Raw genomic sequence first — 19,432 nt, 5'->3', positions numbered from 1 at the left:
GACGCCGTGACTGGGAACGCGCGGCGGAGGTTGGTGCCTTAGGTAAGTTTTGACCCCAGCAGCCTGGCAGTTCCCACAAGCTCCCCCCTAAAATCTGTTGGGGAATCAGGGATCAGTCGACCCTATTTGCACTTGTCTTAGGCTGAACTAGGGTTCTCCGGGCTTTGCTGAGACACATTCCTTCTCCTTTCTATGGATCAGTTCAACAAACATTTGAATTGATAGCATACTCAGGCATGGGGCAACACACTGTAGATACAACGTGGACGCTGTTCCTGCCTGCAAGGAGCTCATGATCCAGCTGGGGAGGAAGACAGACGATGGCAGGAGTCCGAGTTGGACCGGGCTGAGCCAAGAACAGGGAGTCGGTGGGAAAGTGCCTGGGTTCTGGGGTCAGCAAGCCACCCAGACCTGTTAAGTGTGACACTTGGCAAGTTGACCTTCTGCACTTTAGATTCCTCACCTAACTAGGGAAGGTGGTAGTGCTTACTTCATGGGGTTCCTGTTACAATTAAATAGGATAATGCAGGTCAAGTAAGTGTGTAGCACATGCAAGACACAGTAGGTGCACAATAAATCCTTGTTGCATACAAGTAGATATAGTAGCATACAAGTACTCAGCATGCCCGGCCAATTGTGAGTTGTCCAAGGTGGCTACTGACTAAAACTTTTGAGAAGGAGGAGGGGCTGAGGAGGATCCAGGAAAGGGGAAGGTGACAAGAGATGAATTACAGACCCTAAGATGAAGGACCTCTGTGCCACACCAAGGAATCTGAGTTCTTCTTCTGTGGCAATGAGGAGCCATTAAAGGTTTTAAACAAGAAGAGTGGCACATTAAAAGCTGTGTTTTAGGAATATAAGAGGCAGTGTACAAATGGACCAGAGAAGGGAGAGAATGAGGCTGTGGTAATGGTAGAGGTGAGACAGTGTGAGGACCAGAACTAGGATGGGGACAGTGGGACTAGAAGGGAGAGGATGAATTCAAAAGGCTTAATAACTGGACACTGGGCAACAGGACTTGGAAGTCAATTGCATGAGTTGGGTGAGAGGGAAGGATTCAAATAGTAACTGCTCTGCTATCTCATCTGTAAAATGCACCTAACTCATAGAGTTTTGAGAAGTATATGAAACAATATGTGTAGAATCCTCAGAACTGTGCTCGACACATGGTAAACATTAAAAAAACACACGAGCTGTTATTCTCTTCACAGTTGTATTTCACACTGTGAAGTAAAAACTGAGTGTCTGTTTTTATACAGGAATCTCTATGAATCTCAACGTGACCAGCTCTGGCACACGGCTGAGATGGAGTGTTTGAGTTTGTGAGAGTGGGGACCGACCCTGGAATCTAAGGAATGAATCTTGAGTAATGTCATCTTGGGGAGCCCTCTGTCCGGCTTCCAGCCAACCTCCTTCTAGCAACACACACTCTGCAACACTGTGTACTATAATTTTCTTTTTTCTTTACACTTCCTCAGGGTTGACTCAAAACTTCACAGTCTACCTAATGAGTTGGTTAACAGAATTAACCATAGGCTGGACCAATAAGCCTGAGTCTAATGAAAATAGATTTAAGGTAGTTCTGCAAATAGACTTCCAAACCTAGCTAGTTCAGTTGTATAAGATAGGACATGGTTAGGTATACAGAAATAAGGTTTAGTCATTCTAGCTGGTTACAAATGGATTATTACGAGTCAGTATATGAGGAGCCTGCCCACCCCCCAGACCCTGGCCCCCAGATAATGTAATATTAGGCTGCCTTGAAAGAATATAATGTCCCCAACAGATAAAGTGATGATTCATATCTTCTGGAAAGTGTCCAGATCCTTCAAAGGACATACAAAATTGGGAGGGATATATGATGGATTGGGAATTAAGTTTTTGAGCTATCCAGATGCTGAAAGGAGTTGAAAACATGTTAGTGAGAAATAGTTGAAAGAATTGGGATGCTTTATTTGGGAAAAGAGAGGATCTGGGTAGGAAAGTTAACTGGCTAATTATTTGAATGGCTATAGTAAATAGGAAAACTTATTCTGTGTGTCCCCAGAAGAATAGGGCCAAATAGATCCAAGTTGCAGGGAGGAAGATTTCATATAATAGAAAATGAACTTCCTAAGAACTGGAGCTGAGAACATTAACAGAATGTGCTCACCCTTTTACCTGAAATGTTTAAATTAAAGCTGACTGTCTCTTGGTGTGTTCTTTCATTTGTTCCTTTATTCAGGAATTAAAACATTCATCCCTTCAACTATTTTACCTACTGAGTGCAAGGCACTGTTCTTTGAAAGCTTTACTGTATTAACTCATTGAGATCTCAGAATCACCTTGTGAAGTAGGTACTGCACTTTACAGATGAGAAGGCACAGAGAGGTTAAATACTTGTTTAATACCTCACAACTATAATAGTAAGAGGAAAAGCCAGGCTTTGAGCCCAGTCAGTGTGATTCTAGCCAATACTCTTAGCCTGGGCTTGAGTTGTAGATGTGTGATTTATATTGGGTGGGAGGATTGGACCAAATTAACCCTCTTTCAACTCTCAAGATTCTGTGATCATATTTATTGAGCCCTAGCTGTATTAAAGAGAATGTGTAGTAATTATAGTAAAACTACCATTTTCCAATACGTACGAAGAGTTTGATATAAACCCATGGTCCTTAACTCTGGTTCTTATTCTTTGGCTCCACAAAAGAATTATATAGGGAATGAGACCCCGAGAATGGTACATTGTAAAAAGTTTTCCGAGTGATTCTAAAGTACAGCCAGAGTTGAGAACTGTGGGTATAAAAGATCTCATTTAATACTTACAATAACTCTGCCAGACAACCTTATCTTCCCCATTGTACATATAAAAGGACTGACAGGTTAAGGGATGCTAGGGGCTTGGCCCTTGGCCAAGTAAACCTTTTTTCTTGGCCAAACAAGTCTCTCTGACATCAAAGCCTCATCAGGTTGCAATACAACTTCTCAATCCTTTAATTCTAAAAAAATAAAAACAAACACAAAAATCAAGAGAGGGTATCATGATGTCAGTGCAAGGAAACAGAGGGTATAAACCCTAATGTCCAGATGAAGGTGGGTAGTTGTCATCCTGCACTCTCATGCACTGATCGTGTAGTGTAGATCCTGGCTGCTTTGGGCATAGTAGTCTTTCTTGAGAGACCAGGAAGGTGTAATAATGCACTAGTTCAGTTAATTCGCATAGCAGCCGTATACATAGTTTTTTCTTCACTCCCATTTTACAATTGAGGAATTGATGTAAAGTAATTAGCTAGTTCTGTGGCAAAACTGGGATTCAAACCTGAATCTAACCACAGATCTCACCCAAAAAGAACTACTACTCTACCTGCCAGCTGTGCCATAGAATGTTGAGGAAACACGGGATGTTTAGTGCGGAGAAATGAAGACTTAGAAGGAAGACATAGTAGATGTTCTCATCTACAAGAGCTGCCATAGAGAGAGAGGACAGAGAAAACCTCTCGTGTCACTCCCCTCCTTAAAAACCTTCAGTGGCTTTCAACTACCATAGAAATAAGTTCTAAACTCCTTAGCAAAGCTTAGAGACAATTTGATGATCTGCTACCCGCTTCCTCATCAATGTCCATTTCACTCTCCTGCTCTAGCCAATAGACTGCTCTCAGGCCTTCACAGACACAAGCCTCTCTTAGAAGCTCCCTCTGCCAATAATCTTTCCCATTTTATGCCTGGCCAACGTCTACTCATGACCTGTGTCTCAAATGCCTCTTCCTTAACCCCAGACATAGTTTAATCTTCTTGCTGTATGTGCCCACAACACCCTATTCTTTTGTAGCACTCATTATATTTTAATTACCTGTTTAATATCTATATTTCTAAAAAAGCTCCACTGAGTTAAGGATCGTATCTTTCTAGTTCAGTACTACAATTTAGTGCCTAACATAAGATTTGATACATAGAAGTTATCCTCAACAAATATTTAAAAATTGAAATTGATTAGTAACACCAGGGGACTTTGATGATGGGAGGGGGAAGAGGAGGGGATGAACCAAAGGAAGGATGGCAAAGGGTTAATTTTAATGTGGAGCATTTAGAGGAAAGATAGGCTTGGGTGGTGTTTCACTGTGGACTTCTGGAAAACCAGAGGGCACCATGATGACGAGTTTGCCTGGAGGAAGGGAATATCTGACTATATTTTGCCATTCTACGGAGGTCTCTGATGATGGCCGTGTGCCCTCCAGCTGGTGAAGTCATTTCTGATACCTTGCAAACACACAGATTGTCAACACACATGGTGTTTGGTGCTCCTGGGATTTGTTTAGGGGGAAAATAATCTGTTAATGATTTCTATTTTACAGCTCTATCCCTGTCTCTGTCTCAATTTTGTGCTTACAGAGAAAATGAAGGAACCAGATGATCAGGATACTGATGGGGGGAAATCAGAGAGATCAAAGAGTGATGGAAGGCAGTCTCATTCTTCTAGATCTGCATCAGAACGTGAGTAAAGATTATAATATACACTTAGGGTCTTGATTATTAAATTTGAGTAAAATAATTTTTAAAGAGTGCATATCTAAGTTTATACGACAGAAAGGTTGACTTGTTTAATTCCCTTGCTAAACTCTAAGTTCTTTAAGAGCAGATTCTGTGTTTTAATCATTTTATCTCTAGTCCTGGAACACCGAAGTTACTATCATCTCTATGTTGATAATGACCCATCTTCACATCTGGTCTGGCTCCTTCCTGTAGGGTCTACAAGGTCTTTAATGAGCTTCTCTAATACAGTGCAGTGGAAAGAGAGCTGGACTTATGTTTTGAGTCCTGGGTCTTCCACTTAGAGTTGCTTTATCTTGGATAAATTATTTCACCTTTCTGAGTCTCAATTTTCTCACCCGTAAAATGATCGTTGTGAGCTGTTTGAGGATTAAATTGGATAACATATGTGGAAGGATATCATAAATTGCAGATAGAAGGGAAAGTGAAGAATTTTGTAATAGGATTTTTAAAAGATGACTGGCTCTTTCTGTCTGGGCATCGTGGTGTTAGGTGGCTTAGTGGAATATTGACATTTTTAGTTCTAATCCTAAATATAGTTTCAGAATCTAATTTTTACTATTCACCTAGAGGAGAGCAGGTCCTGGGGAAATCAATTCATTTACAAAAGGTACATTAAATTCTTTCAATTCATCTGAGGCCTGTCTGGTAAATCCATGATTTCTCCGTATCGTATTTTATTTTAGAGGTCTATCTCCTCTTGCTTGGACTCTTACAACAAGGATTTCTGCTTAAGTCTTCCTGTCCATACCACCATTAGAGTTATCTTTCCAAAAAATATGATTATATCACTCTCCTGAAACACTTTAGCTTGCTTCTCGTTTGTTTTTCCGTTTCCACTTTTTTCCACTCCCTATGTTTCTGACACAGGATTGTCTACTTTTTAGTTTCTAGTGCTTTGCAGTATTTTCCTGGATGATTTAGTTTTTTCTTTTTTTTTCAAATTTTGTTTTATAGATCTTTATTGGAGTATAATTGCTTCACAATACTGTGTTGGTTTCTGTTGTACGACAAAGTGAATCAGCCATATGCATACATATATCCCCATATCCCCTCCCTCTTGCGTCTCTCCCTCCCACCCTCCCTATCCCACTCCTCTAGGTCGTCGCAAAGCCCCAAGTTGATCTCCCTGTGCTATGCTGCTGCTTCCCACTAGCTATCTATTTTACATTTGGTAGTGTATATATGTCACTGCTACTCTCACTTTGCCCCAGCTTCCCCCTCCCCCTCCCCATGTCCTCAAGTCCATTTTCTCCTTCTCTAAATGTTTGATAGAATTCACCTGTAAAGCCATCTGGTCCTGAACTTTTGTTTGTTGGAAGATTTTTAATTACAGTTTCAATTTCATTCCTTGTGATAGGTCTGTTTATATTTTCTAATTCTTCCTGGTTCAGTCTTGGAAAATTGTACCTTTCCAAGAATTTGTCCATTTTTTCATGGCTGTCCATTTTATTGGCATATAGTTGTTTGCAGTAGTCTCTTATAATCCTTTGTATCTCTGTGGTGTCAGTTGTGATTTCTCCTTTTTCATTTCTAATTTTATTGATTTGTGTCCTCTCCCTTTTTTTCTTGATGAGTCTGGCTAAGGGTATATCAATTTTGTTTATCTTCTCAAAGAACCAGCTTTTAGTTTTATTGATCTTTGCTACTGTTTTCTTCATTTCTATTTCATTTATTTCTGCTCTGATTTTTATGACTTCTCTCCTTCTACTGACTTTGGGGTTTCTTTATTCTTCTTCCTCTAGCTGCTTTAGGTGTAGGGTTAGATTGTTTATTTGAGATTTTTCTTGTTTCCTGAGGTGAGATTGAATTGCTGTAAACTTCCCTTTTAGAACTGCTTTTGCTGTGCCCCATAGGTCTTGGGTCGTCATGTTTTTGTTATTTGTTTTTATGTATTTTTTTTATGTCTTCTTTGATTTCTTCAGTGATCTCTTGCTTATCTTGTAGCACACTATTTAGCCTCCATGTATTTGTGGGTTTTTTCAGTTTTTTCCTGTAACTGATTTCTAGTCTCATAGCGTTGTAGTCAGAAAAGATGCTTGATATGATTTCAATTTTCTTAAATTTTCCGAGGCTTGATTTGTGACCTAAGATGTTGATCTATCCTGGAGGATGTTCTGTGTGCACTTAAGAAGAAAGTGTATTCTGCCACTTTTGGGTGGAATGTTCTATAAATATCAGTTAAATCTATCTGGTCTATTGTGTCATTTAAAGCTTGTGTTTCCTTATTTCTTTTCTGTTTGGATGATCTGTCCATTGGTGTAAGTGGGGTGTTAAAGTCCCCTACTATTATTATGTTACTGTCAATTTCCCCTTTCATGGTTGTTATCATTTGCCTTATGTATTGAGGTGCTCCTATGTTGGGTGCATAAATGTTTACAATTGTTATATCTTTTTCTTGGATTGATCCCTTGATCATTATGTAGTGTCCTTCCTTATCTCTTGTAACAGAGATAAGGTCTCTGTTAGTCTTTATTTTAAAGTCTGTTTTATCTGATACGAGTATTGCTACTCCAGCTTTCTTTTGATTTGCATAGAATATCTTTTTCCATCCCTTCACTTTCAGTCTGTATGTGTCTCTAGGTCTGAAGTGGGTCTCTTGTAGACAGCATATAGATGGGTCTTGTTTTTGTATCCATTCGGCCAGTCTGTGTCTTTTGGTTAGGACATTTAATCCATTTACATTCAAGGTTATTATCGATATGTATTTTCGTATTACCATTTTCTTAATTGTTTTGGGTTCGTTTTTGTGGGTCTTTTTCTTCTCTTGTGTTTCCCACCTAGAGAAGTTTCTTTAGCATTTGCTGTAAAGCTGGTTTGTTGGTGCTGAATTCTCTTAGCTTTTGCTTTTCTGAAAAGCTTTTGATTTCTCTGTCGAATCTGAATGAGATCCTTGCTGGGTAGAGTAATCTTCATTGTAGGTTTTTCTCTTTCATCACTTTAAGTATATCCTGCCTCTCCCTTCTGGCCTGCAGAGTTTCTGCTGAAAAATCAGCTGATAACCTTGTGGGGATTCCTTTGTATGTTATTTTTTGTTTTTCCCTTGCTGCTTTTAATATTTTTTTCTCTGAATTTAATTTTTGTTAGTTTGATTGATGTGTGTCTTAGTATGTTTCTCCTGGGGTTAACCCTGTATAGGACTCTCTGTGCTTCCTGAACTTGGGTGACTATTTCCTCTCCTATGTTAGGGAAGTTTTCCACTATAATCTCTTCAAATATTTTCTCACACCCTATCTTTTTCTCTTCTTCTTCTGGGACCCCTGTAATTTGAATGTTGGTACCTTTAGTGTTGTCCCAGAGGTCTCTGAGATTTTCTTTTCATTCTTTTATCTTTATTCTGCTCCTTGGCAGTTATTTCCACCATTCTGTCTTCCAGCTCACTTATTCATTCTTCTGCCCCAGTTATTCTGTTATTGATTCCTTCTAGTGTATTTTTCATTTCAGTTATTGTGTTGTTCATCTCTGTTTGTTTGTTCTTTAGTTCTTCTAGATCTTTGTTAAACATTTCTTGTATTTTCTCAATCCATGCCTCCATTCTATTTCTGAGATTCTGGATCATCTTTACTATCATTACTCTGAATTCTTTCTCAGGTAGGTTGCTTTTTTCCTCTTCATTTATTTGGTCTTATAGGATTTTACCTTGCTCCTTCATCTGTGACATGTTTTTTGCCATCTCTTTTTTTTTTTTTTTTTTTAATGAGTGGGATTGTGTTCCTGCCTTACTGGTTGTTTGGCCTTAGGCTTCCAACACTGGAGCTTATAAGCTGTTGCTTAGAGCTGGGTCTTGGTGCCAAGATGAGGACCTCTGGGAAACCTCACTCTGATGAGTATGCCCTGTGGTGTCTGAGGTTCTCTGTTAGTCCAGTGGTTCAGATTCGGAGCTCCCACTGCGGGAACTTCAGCCCTAACCCTGGCTTGTGAACCAAGATCCCACAAGCTGCGTGTGGGGCAGCAAAAAAAAATGGAGAACAATAACAAGTAAAAAATAAAATTAGACTAGGAAACTAACAGATATGTTAGAAAGAATATAAAAATAAAAATATAGATGAACCAACAACCAGAAAGTAAAAAAGAACCACAATAACAAGAAAGAGGAGGAGAAAAAAAAAAAAAAAGGTGGAAAAGGCCTTGGCTGTGGAGGGCAGAGCCTAAGCAGGGGTAGGGTTTGGGCAGTGGGCAGGGCCTATGCTTAGGACCCACAGGGCTGGAAAAGGCCCTGGAAGGTGTGGGGGGTTGGGGCTTAGGCTCAACGGAACAGAGGAGCCCAGGCCTGCCTCCCGCCTGTAGTCTCAGAGGGCAGGGGACACCATGTGGGAGCCCAGCAGGCTTCCAGGGCCAGAGTGGGTGGGACCAACACCCTCTGCTCCTCTCCCGCTCTGGATGGATGGATTTAATGATAATGTCCCTTTGTCCAGCACTGCCTGAACCTCCCTTTTTAATGTCAGACCTTCTTAAGGGCAGGTCTTATCAAATCTGGCCTGGCCCTGTCCTCAGCTCATAAATTAGTTCATAAATCATGGGTTTTAGGATCTCAAATGATAACGTGAAATAGTCTGCTGACACTCTGAAACCTTCTACCTTGGTGCTGTGAGAAGAGGTCTCTGTCCTGGTTCAGCTACATACCTGATAGCTGAATTTTTTTTCCTGAAGCCCTTACCTTGTTCTCAGTCTTTCTAAAATATCTAAGCAACATCTTACCCTTTGGAATTCTCATGCAGAGTGAATCAATTTCCTGGTTTTCTACCTAAGTATGGAGATTAAGGTAGACTCTTCCCCATAACCAACAAGGAGTTTCTGCTGTAACAGAGTCCTATTAAGAGATTTAGACCAAATGTACCAGCCAGACCATGCAGCATTTTTCACAAGGGTGAAGGACTTTAGTTACCAAGACATTGGTTTCTGATTCTTATCAAAGGACTAAATTATTGCTGACTTCATATAATAAACTGGGAAGTATTTTGGTCTCTTCTATTTTCAGAAATATTTTGTGTAGAATTAGTATTATTTCTTCCTTAAATGTTTGCTGGAACTCACCAATGAAGTATCTGGGCCTGTAATTTTCTTAGTGGAAAAATTTTTAACTGTGAAGTCAATTCCCTTAATAAATAGAGGGTTGTCTCTTTCTTCTTTATTAAGTTTTGTAACTTTGTATCTTTCATAGAAGTTATACATTTCTTCTAAATTGTAAAATTTGTTGACATAACTCTGTAGGATCTATTTTAATTCCTGATACTGAAGATTTGTATTGTCTCTCTTTTATTTCTTGATTGGCCTAGCTAGGAGTGCATCCATTTTGTCAATCTTTTCAAAGAATAAGGTTTTGGCTTTGATAATTTTTCTATTGTTTTGTTGCCTTTTTATTTCATTGAGTCTTGCTTTCATTTTTATTATTTACACAATTCTATTAATTATTTTTTTATTATTTTATTTTTATTATTTTTATTTCCTTTCTTCTACTTACTCTGAGTTTTGGGGTTTTTTGCTTTTCTTTTTCTAGTTTCTTGAGGCGGAATGTTAGGTCATTGATTTTTGAGTTTTCTTATATATGTACTAAAAGCTATAAATTTCCCTCTAAGCATTGCCTTAGCTGTATCCCACACATTTTGGTGTTATATTTTAATTATCATTTACTTTGAAATGTTTTATAATTTCTTTATTAATTTCTCCTTGACCCATACATTATTTTTAAGTGTGTTTTTTAATTGCCAAATGTCTTCTGTAATTTAATTTACTACTGTTGTAATCAGAGAATATGCATATTTTGTATTATTTCAATCTTTTAAAAGCTATTAAAACTTGTCTTATGTTCCAGCAAGTGATCTCTCTTGGTAAATGGCCCATGTGCCTTTGAATGTGTAGGTGTAGTGTTTTTTATATATCAGGCGGGGATGTTTGATAGTGTTTTTCAGATCATCATATCTTATGGAGTTTTTGACTGATTGTTCCATCAGTTGATGAAAGATGTGTATTACTATAATATTAACTAAGTAGACCGTGAGAAGTAAAGGATAAATATTATAATCTCTGAAGCAATTATTTAAAAAGCAAACAAAGAAAAGTAGTTAAAAAGCTAACAGAAATTAAAATGGAATTTTAAAGAATAAATAATCTAGAAGAATAACAATAAATGGTCTAACAAAAAATAGGAAAGAAGAAATAGAGGGAAAATGGAAGAGTGGGAAGTGCACAAACAGAAAATAAATAATTAAATGTTAGATCAAAATCCAACTATACCAATAATTATATTAAATATTAATGGACTAATAAGTCTTGTAAAAAGGTACAGATTATCAGAATGGATAATAAAAGCAAGAACCTACTATATGATATATGAGACACACGTTAAGTATTATGATACAAATAGGTTAAAAGTAAATTGATGGAAAAAGATATAGTAGGCATACAGTAAGCATTTGAAGGCTGGAGTGACTATATTAATATCAGATAAAATAGATTTCAAGACAAAGAGTACTATCTGTGACAAAGAAGTACATTTCATGATGATAAAAGGAGCAATACATTAGGAAGACATAACTATCATAAATATGTATGCATCTAATAACAGAGCATCACAATACATGAAGAAAAATAGAATTAAAGGGAAAACTAAATAATTCCAAAATTGTAGTAGGAGAACAGTCTGGTACTCCATCATGGTTACTTCATCATGGCCAAAATGGAAGTCCCAATTATTAATTTTTGTATGTTGTTTTTGTATGTAGTAACGATGCAAAACTCTTTTAAAAATTGTAATAATTATAGGGAGTCCTTATGGATGTTCTATGTGCACAGTCACATCATTTGCAGACTTCCTCATTGTGTTCCCAATCTCACAAAGGAGGTGGAGGTAAACAAGGACCAGAGAGGCAAGCTGTATTTGCAGGAGGCAGCCTGCCTCTGTGGCAGCTGGTGAGGAGAGGCACCACAGCTTCATATTTCTATTGGCTAGAGAGAAGAAAAAGCAGAGGAAACTCACCTATAAAATCCTGGGTCAGGGACTTCCTTGGTGGTCCAATGGGTACTCCCAATGCAGGGGGCCTGGGTTTGATCCCTGGTTGGGGAACTAGATCTCACATGCACGACAAAACTAAGAAGTCCGCGTGCCACAACTGAGTCTCCGTGTTGCAACTAAGAGCCCACATGCCGCAACTGAAGATCCCGCATGCTGCAGCTAAACATGCCGCAACAAAGATCTTAATTAAGATTGCCACAATTAAGACCTGGTGCAGACAAAATAATTAATTAATTAATTTGTAAAATTCCTTGGTCATAAAACAAACTTTCATCTGGCTCTTTTTCAGATCTGTGGCTATGGTGTCTCCTCGCCTTGGTTACCTCCCTTTGCTTCCTCCTGCACCCATCCTTGTTCAGTGTCCACTAATTTTGCCAGCCCTTCCACCAGCCAGCCCTGCCATCGATTTTTGATTTGAGGTTTTAGCAGCTTCTAGTTCTACAAAAAATGACATTTGTAATTTTGGCTTTCATTTTCAATGTTGATTTTAGATTATTTCCAAGAATAGAAAGACAAATGCTGATTTGTACATCAAACCATAATCCTTCCACCTGTCTATCTTGGGATTATAAAAAGTATAGAAATCTTTGTTGTCACCAAGTTGCTAAGATCTGCTGCTTTGCCAGTCTGATTTAATGTGTCTACTTCCTGTTAAATTCGTTTTTTTCCAAACTCCACTTTTCCTTTCAGTGGCACAACCCTTCAACCAGGCTCAGAATATTCATTTTTAGAAAAATGATTTACTCCCCTTCATTCGTATTCACTTCTGATTCCTTTATCAGTGATTCCCTCATCCTAGCTGGCAGCCTGAACTCATCTAATGGCAGCTTGAACTCTGTTCCCAGAGAGAGGCAGGCCAGCAGATAATATCCCAATCTTGAGATGGGGATATAGTGTTTGATTGCAACAGTCACAAGAAAGAGCTAAGAAATCTGTTAAATGGTATTACTGGAGAGTATTTACCCAGGGCTCTCCCCTAGGGGAGTTCAAGAAGTGGGCCCCATTTAGGTGTCCAGGATTATTTTCTTTCCATCCAAATGCATGAATCCTACAGAACCCTGTCCTCTTATTCTGCTAATTGGATTGGCCCAGCTTTCTCACCTCATTCAAGTTAGTCTTGGGCCTTGTTCCTCTTCTTTTAGCCTCATCTCAGATAGACCGACTAGGTGGTTCTACTCTGTTTCTGACATACTTACCATTTCTGCCTTACTATTCTGAAAGTTCATCCAGCCCTTTCACCTGCTGGACATGGTATATGTGAACCATAGCCATGTTTGGACTTGATCTGAATGTTGGCTTATACCTAGATCTATTCTACTCCCATTCCAATTCTTTTTCTCTTCTAGCTTGTCCTGAAGCAAATAGTCTGATGTATTCCTAGGATATCATTCAAACATAGTCATACCTAGAGGAGTTTATTCTTGAATATGCGTTATCTTTGACATAAAAGGTCCTTATAAATAACGTGTTGTTCAAGTGAAATTGAATTGAAAAAATGATAGCAACATACTAGCCAATCTTTTTTTCTTTATCCTTTACTTTCTTGTAAGTGTGCAGTGATAGGAAATAGACTGCAAATGAAGTGAAAATGGAGATTTACTCACAGGAAAAGCTTTAAAAATTTTTTGTAAAGCTGCAAGAGTGACCAAATAAAATGATTTTTGTAGCAATTTTTGAGTTTAAAATTCATTCAGTTTAGAGCACAAACGAATTGGAAGTATTAGGTACTTTGGAAATAAGAAATGTTTAATTCAAATTTAGAAATTATTTAATGTTTAAGACAATGTTTAATTCAAATTTAGAAATTATTTAATTCAAATTTAGAAATTATTAAAACAAATTATTTTGTATAGCCGCTATGAAAGAGGATTACAAATCTGTTGAAGATACCACAGGCGAAACATTTACTGAAGGGGAAGAGTCATATTTAGGGGATGATGAATCCTATGTGGAACATTTGGAAGGAAGTTCAAGTTCATCTCAAGATGATTATGTGGAAAGCATTGGAAGTAAGTATTACTGGTTTTCTATTAGTACTTGTCACTGTTTTAACTGAACAGTTGTAAATCCATAAAAGAAATGGTTGCAGGAAGTGTGGAGGTGATAAAAGAAAGGGCATCAAACATATCCTGATAGGGTGCTTTAGCAGCTCTGGAGTTGTGTATTCTGAGTATCACATACTCTCATACTGAGTTTTTCTGGGGAGTGGGATTGTCTAAGGAGTGATCTATCCCACATTAGTGAGACTAACTCTCCCTTAGAACTGACTGTGCGCTGTTCTTTGAGACTGCCGGAACCATGCAAGGCTAGGCGTTCACCCCAATGCACACAGGCGTGTTGCCTCTTCTTCCATGCTCACTTGTGGGTGGCATCCTATGTCCAGGCCAGAAGTAGTAGTTACTGCTAGAGTATTATGGGCTACGTACATTCCTCCTGTCTTCATGAAATATGATTTTAGGATTGACCAGACACTCTTCTTAGTTAAAATATTTTTAATTTTTTAGACTCTCAGTACATGGAAACTCCTGTCCCAGATGCAGAAGAGGCAGAGGAGGAAGTTAAGAAGAAAATATCAGAAAGCTTCTTCTATGATTATATGGAGCTGGCTTCGATGCCTTTTGTGACTCCGGATTCAGACATACCGCTGGATCTTCTTACACTTGTGTATCCACTCCAGTTACATATGTATAATCTTGGAATTTCAGCTTTTTAGGTCAGGGGTTGGCAAACTGCAGCCCATGGACCAAATCTGGCCTCTGGCCTTTTTCCCTAAATAAAATTTTATTGGAACACAGCAATACTCATTCATTTACATGAAGTCTATGACTGCCATCACACTACAAGGGCAGATTTAAGTAGTTACAACAGAAATCATCTGGCTCACAAAGCCTAAAATATTTACTACCTGGCCCTTTGCAAAAACAGTTTGCCAACCCCTATTTTAGGTAATTCTAAGAAGCTTAAGATAGAAATGCTTGATCTTAATTTAAACTAAGCTTTTGTTAGCTTTTGTTAGATGCCAAATAACCATAAAGAGATATAATGCTTTTCTGGCTGTCCTTTCAGGAGATGTGATGTGAAGGAGACCAGGAGGCCTCTTATCCCCATTTATCTCTACCAGATTGGCACCCCTTTTTCAATGCCTGTTAAGTTAAAATCATTGATCTCCCTGCTTGAAACGCTGACATGGCCATTGTCAGGCATTACTGCTTTCGCATTATTTACCAGATGAGTTACAGAGAAGACAGCCCTGAGGAAGTAGGCACAATATAACCCATTTTAATAGAAGAATAAAAGTCTGTGAAGAAAAGTAAAAGTGGGATGATTAACAAGGGGATTTAGGGTTTGCCATCACTTTATGATGTTAGGTTTGTGAGGTGCTAGTTAGGAGACAATTTCCATTAAGGCCCTTGGTTAGCAATTTAGCATGCCTACCCTCAGAAGGGCAGTGGTTATGACCGCATGGCCCAGACACTGACTGGCCCCTTATAAAAGGGGTGCTGAGAGGGGAAGGGCAGTGTACTTCCTGACCCAGTTTTGCTTTTTATGTAAAAATAGAACATGTTATTGTTATTATATCTTCTAACTTTATTTCGATCCCAGGTGTAACTAAAACTAATTCACCCTGAAATTCGTAACCTGGAGTTTTCTCTCTTGAGGGCCTTTTTTTTTCCTTTGTGGCCTTTGGACAGGTTACTGATAAAAGTTATGCTGTTGGCCTTCTAGTCGATTTTTTTCAAATGAAGTGGTTTATTAGTCACCTAGAAGCTTTTCCTGAAATGCACGTGCTCTGATAGCTTCCTGGACCTACTGCATTATTTCCACGTGGAGAGGGGCTTGGGTATATATGTACTCTGAAAAAGCTTCTCGGGTAATTTTGATTGTGCTGCCTTCTCCCAGCTCTCAACACTGGGGATTTGGTGCTTCTGAATACAAGGATCTCTGTATTAGAGAGATATGCCTAGCCTGTAAATAAGGGAGTCAGAGCGATCTTGACGTTTGGCTCAGTGCATGAATCCTTTCTACTCATGCTGGAGGAGTGGCTGTATAAGCTATGGACTTGAACACTTTCAAAACCAGGGCAATCACAAAGCAGCTTATCCCATTTTTGAATAGCTTACATTATTAGAGAGCTCCTCCAGGCCTTGAATTACAATCTGCCTTTCTGGACTGTCCTGCGTTAGACTTAGTCCTACTCTCTAGAGATGAAAAAATATAATCTCTATTTCTTGTGAGAAGCTGTAAGAAGTCTGCTCTCATGTATCCCCATATACCCTTTTAATTCTTCATCTACTTCAGTTTTAACATGTGTGTCTTCTAAATCAATCAAGAAAGTATAATTTATAAAATATCACCTAAACCACAGCATAATTTGTAGAAGACACTAAACAGCACTTAAGACAGTGTTTAAATACCACTTTTAAGTGGAGGTTCTAGATGGACATGGACAAACAGCGAAGGCCCTGGGCCTCTGATAGGAAGTTAAGAATAGGTGCCAAAAGGGAGGATGAGATAAAACAGAAGGGAGATGAAGGTACGTCAGAATACATTTTAACATTTTCAGAGCCCTGCTTAGGGACTGCCTTGTCCTCTGGGGTTTAAAGGGAAAGATCAGACTCTAGTTATTCATTCATTCATTTATTCAACCGAATAGGCTCAAGACTCTGTGGTAGGCATTCCAGGAAACAGATGAATGAGAAGCAGTCTCTGCCCTCAAGCAGGTTGTGATTGATTTAGAGGGAAAGTGTTTGGCAAGCTACAATCTAACCCATTTCTGCATTTGAAAGGGCCTTCAATCAAAACAGCAGCAAGTAAGAGGGAGTTTCCCCCTGAAATTACAGATGATAATATTAGATAAATGATCATGTCTCCGATTCCCTGCTGTCATCCAAGTTAGTGAAGGGATGGTAGCCCGCTTCTACCCTCATAGTTAGACATTCTTCTAGCCCTTTAGAGTATTACACTGGCACCTGGGAAAAGGGAAAGGAGAGAAGGAAGAAGGAAAGGTGAGAACAGTAGTTTAGGGAGAGGGTAGGCAAAACTTCCTGCCCCATACCAGGCTCTGTAAAGATAAGGGGCTGTAGACCCTACTCTTTATTTGTGAGGCGGCCCCAGGTATTCTCCATGAGGGCAGAATAGCTTCATCTAGATCTTGGATCACATATTCATTTGCATTTCTATATAAGATTCCATTTTAGGCGTTAATGTCTTTTAAATTTATAAAATTCCTTTTTCTTGTACAAATGCCCTGAAATGTTCTCTCTCTCTTTTTTTCAATTTAACTGTGAGGCAGTGAGATAGGTATAGTTACTTGTAGTTAGTTATAATTTATATATTCTTCACAATTCAAATTGCATTAATTAAAATTTGCTCTTCCTTTTTTACATTCGACATATCGTTCTTGTTAAAATTTTGTATAATTTCTTTCTCTGAAAATATTTCCTTACAAATAAGGGGAATCGTCTAAAATCAGACTGAAAAAACAAAACAAAAACAAGGGCTCAAGAAATAAGGATTGCTCCAGTGATCCTTCAACTTTTGTGTTCAGCAATGAATTCTTGGAAAATAAGAATATATCTACTTAAGATACACTACATAATATATTTCTTTGGCAAACTATAATTTTTTAATAGGTTGATCTCATTTAATTATTACACTTATATCTTGGGTTATATTAATTTGAGCTTGAACGTAATAACAAAGTACACTTAAAAAATGTTTTATAGCTCAGTTTTTTAAATCTCTTTTGAATTAATGCAGTTATACTCTATAGCATAAACGCACACACACGTATATACTCATCTGCACACCCGTACATACTAATGATCTTGGAAAGGAAATGTTAGCCTATTTATTTTATATACTTATATATTATGTATTATTTAGTCAATTTTTATAATTTTCATATGATTAAATTTCAGTTATATTTATGTGAATTTATTACAGTAGTCACATTGTCACTGGTGTGTCAGAATTTCACAAACATGTCAGAATTTTAAACATCTTGTCTTTCAGCATCAAGGAAGAGGCCTACATGATCCTTTTACTATGTTCAGTCAACAAACTGGACAGGCTTTGGGAGTACAAAGATGGCAAAGACAGACTTTCTCTCACATTATAATGTGATTTAGTTTTAGCAGGAGAGAGGAAAATGAAATTATTTAGGGGACTACTTTACTCTCTATAGTACCCAAATAGAAAGTTTATTTTTTATTGCAAACAAAATTAATGTGCTTTCAGGGTTTTCCTAGGAAAACTAAAAGACTGAATCAGAGTATGAGAATTTTCACCTAATTTAAAAACAAGATTACAATAGTAATACAGTAAATAACTCTAAGTTTCAGCATAAAATTCAACTACTTCAACCCTGGATCTTTATCTAACTAAGGGTATGGGTTTTAAAAATATATTCATTTCGTTACTTTTCCCCTCTCTATGATGGTTATGTTGTTTCACTGGTTTTCCTTTGCAACTTTCCCTCAGACATTCCTTTGGTTATGACTGCAGAAAGCGGGCCAACCTACAACTTCTGGACAGCAATATGGTGTTGTACGTAGCTGGGAACCAGCTGATCCTTCTGAATTTGAAAACCAAGGAACAGACCTACCTGCGAAGTAGCAGTGGCAGGGGAATTGGTGTCATTGGGGTATGCCTTTAGTAACTTAGAAAACAAAAATCCATCCATGTGTTTGTTCTGTGGACCAGCCAGGCTGTGAGGAGGGATTACATGAGATGCACAGCAGTCTTTATTCTAAGGCATTTTCAATTCACGATGACAACCACTACGTTCACTGACATTAGCTCCATGCAATATTATAATATTATATTAATAATATTATCATCTCATTTTGCAGATAAGGAAACTGGGGCTAATAGAGGTTGAGTGACTTTCCCATAGCCATGCAGGTTTTTCACAGTAAATGCTATGTTGCTATTCTGCAAAAATACCGAAATGAATAACACAAATGATAATTCACATAATAACTAAAGCTAAGTGCCAGATAAAAGAGTTGAACATTAGGAAATGAAGCATAAATTGTACATTCGGTAGTTTCAAGCAGTTGACAAAAAGATCTGTGTGTGATTTCGAGTCTGTCTGTTCATTCCTCCTCAGGTGTCTGTCTCCATCAGTCGTTTTCTTTCTTGTATCTTCAGCCTTTACTTCCTTAGGCATCCTCAGCATAAAAGCATACTAAATCAACTTGTTCTCATTTTGAAAGGCCCCTCTCTGGGAATTCCCTGGTGTTTCAGTGGTTAGAACTCTGCGCTTCCACTGCAGGGGGCGAGGGTTCAATCCCTGGTCGGGGAATTAAGAAATCGCAAGTTGTGTGCACGGCCAATTAAAAAAAACAATGAGGCAAAACCAAAAAGCTAGGTATATATACACAAGTACATGCTACGGGGGCACCAGCTGTTGCAAATATTCACAGGCCCGACATGAAGGCTCTGTGGAGGAAGTCCGTCGGGACCATCTCAAAGTACCATGAGCCCTGAGGTCCCCCCGCATCTGCAGAGGACTGAGCAATATCTAGCCTGCTTATTTTTCTATCACTTTGTGGCCAACGATAGTTTTGAAATGTCCGTTTTTCTATTTTGTGGCACGATAATTTGGTTTGAGGTCAGTAGTTAGGGGTGTAGTGTGAACAAGAATGCTAACCCTAAACCTCACCCTCCTGGACCCTGAGCGCTTGTGTGTCGGTGGGGCTCTTCTCCGTGTGTGCTGGGGCTGCTGGTGTCCAGACAGTGACAGGGACCTTCCTCCACTGCCCATGTCACTTCAATTTTTCTGAAATAGTTATCCATTTGTGGATGAGAAATGCTCTTGTGAGGCTATGAGAAAGCCATGAGAAATGTGGTTTGGGGGATATAAGCTCTCTTCCAGAAAAGACAGGG

General features: G+C 38.5%; 1 protein-coding gene across 1 annotated transcript in view; it reads left to right on the top strand.

Annotated features, from left to right (window-relative positions):
- CFAP44 (cilia and flagella associated protein 44) overlaps window positions 1-19,432 on the top strand; it is a 133,832-nt gene continuing 114,400 nt past the window's right edge. Inside the window, exons 1-5 of the mRNA XM_060298054.1 lie at window positions 1-42; window positions 4,369-4,470; window positions 13,393-13,548; window positions 14,044-14,203; window positions 18,023-18,185. Of these exons, the coding sequence (XP_060154037.1) occupies window positions 4,374-4,470; window positions 13,393-13,548; window positions 14,044-14,203; window positions 18,023-18,185 (576 nt within the window). The 5' untranslated portion in view covers window positions 1-42; window positions 4,369-4,373. The remainder of the gene's footprint in view (window positions 43-4,368; window positions 4,471-13,392; window positions 13,549-14,043; window positions 14,204-18,022; window positions 18,186-19,432) is intronic.

This window comes from Globicephala melas, chromosome 4 (genome assembly GCF_963455315.2).
Source record: "Globicephala melas chromosome 4, mGloMel1.2, whole genome shotgun sequence".
NCBI classification, from domain to species: Eukaryota; Metazoa; Chordata; class Mammalia; order Artiodactyla; family Delphinidae; genus Globicephala; species Globicephala melas.
This window is presented reverse-complemented; position numbering and strand designations above follow the sequence as displayed.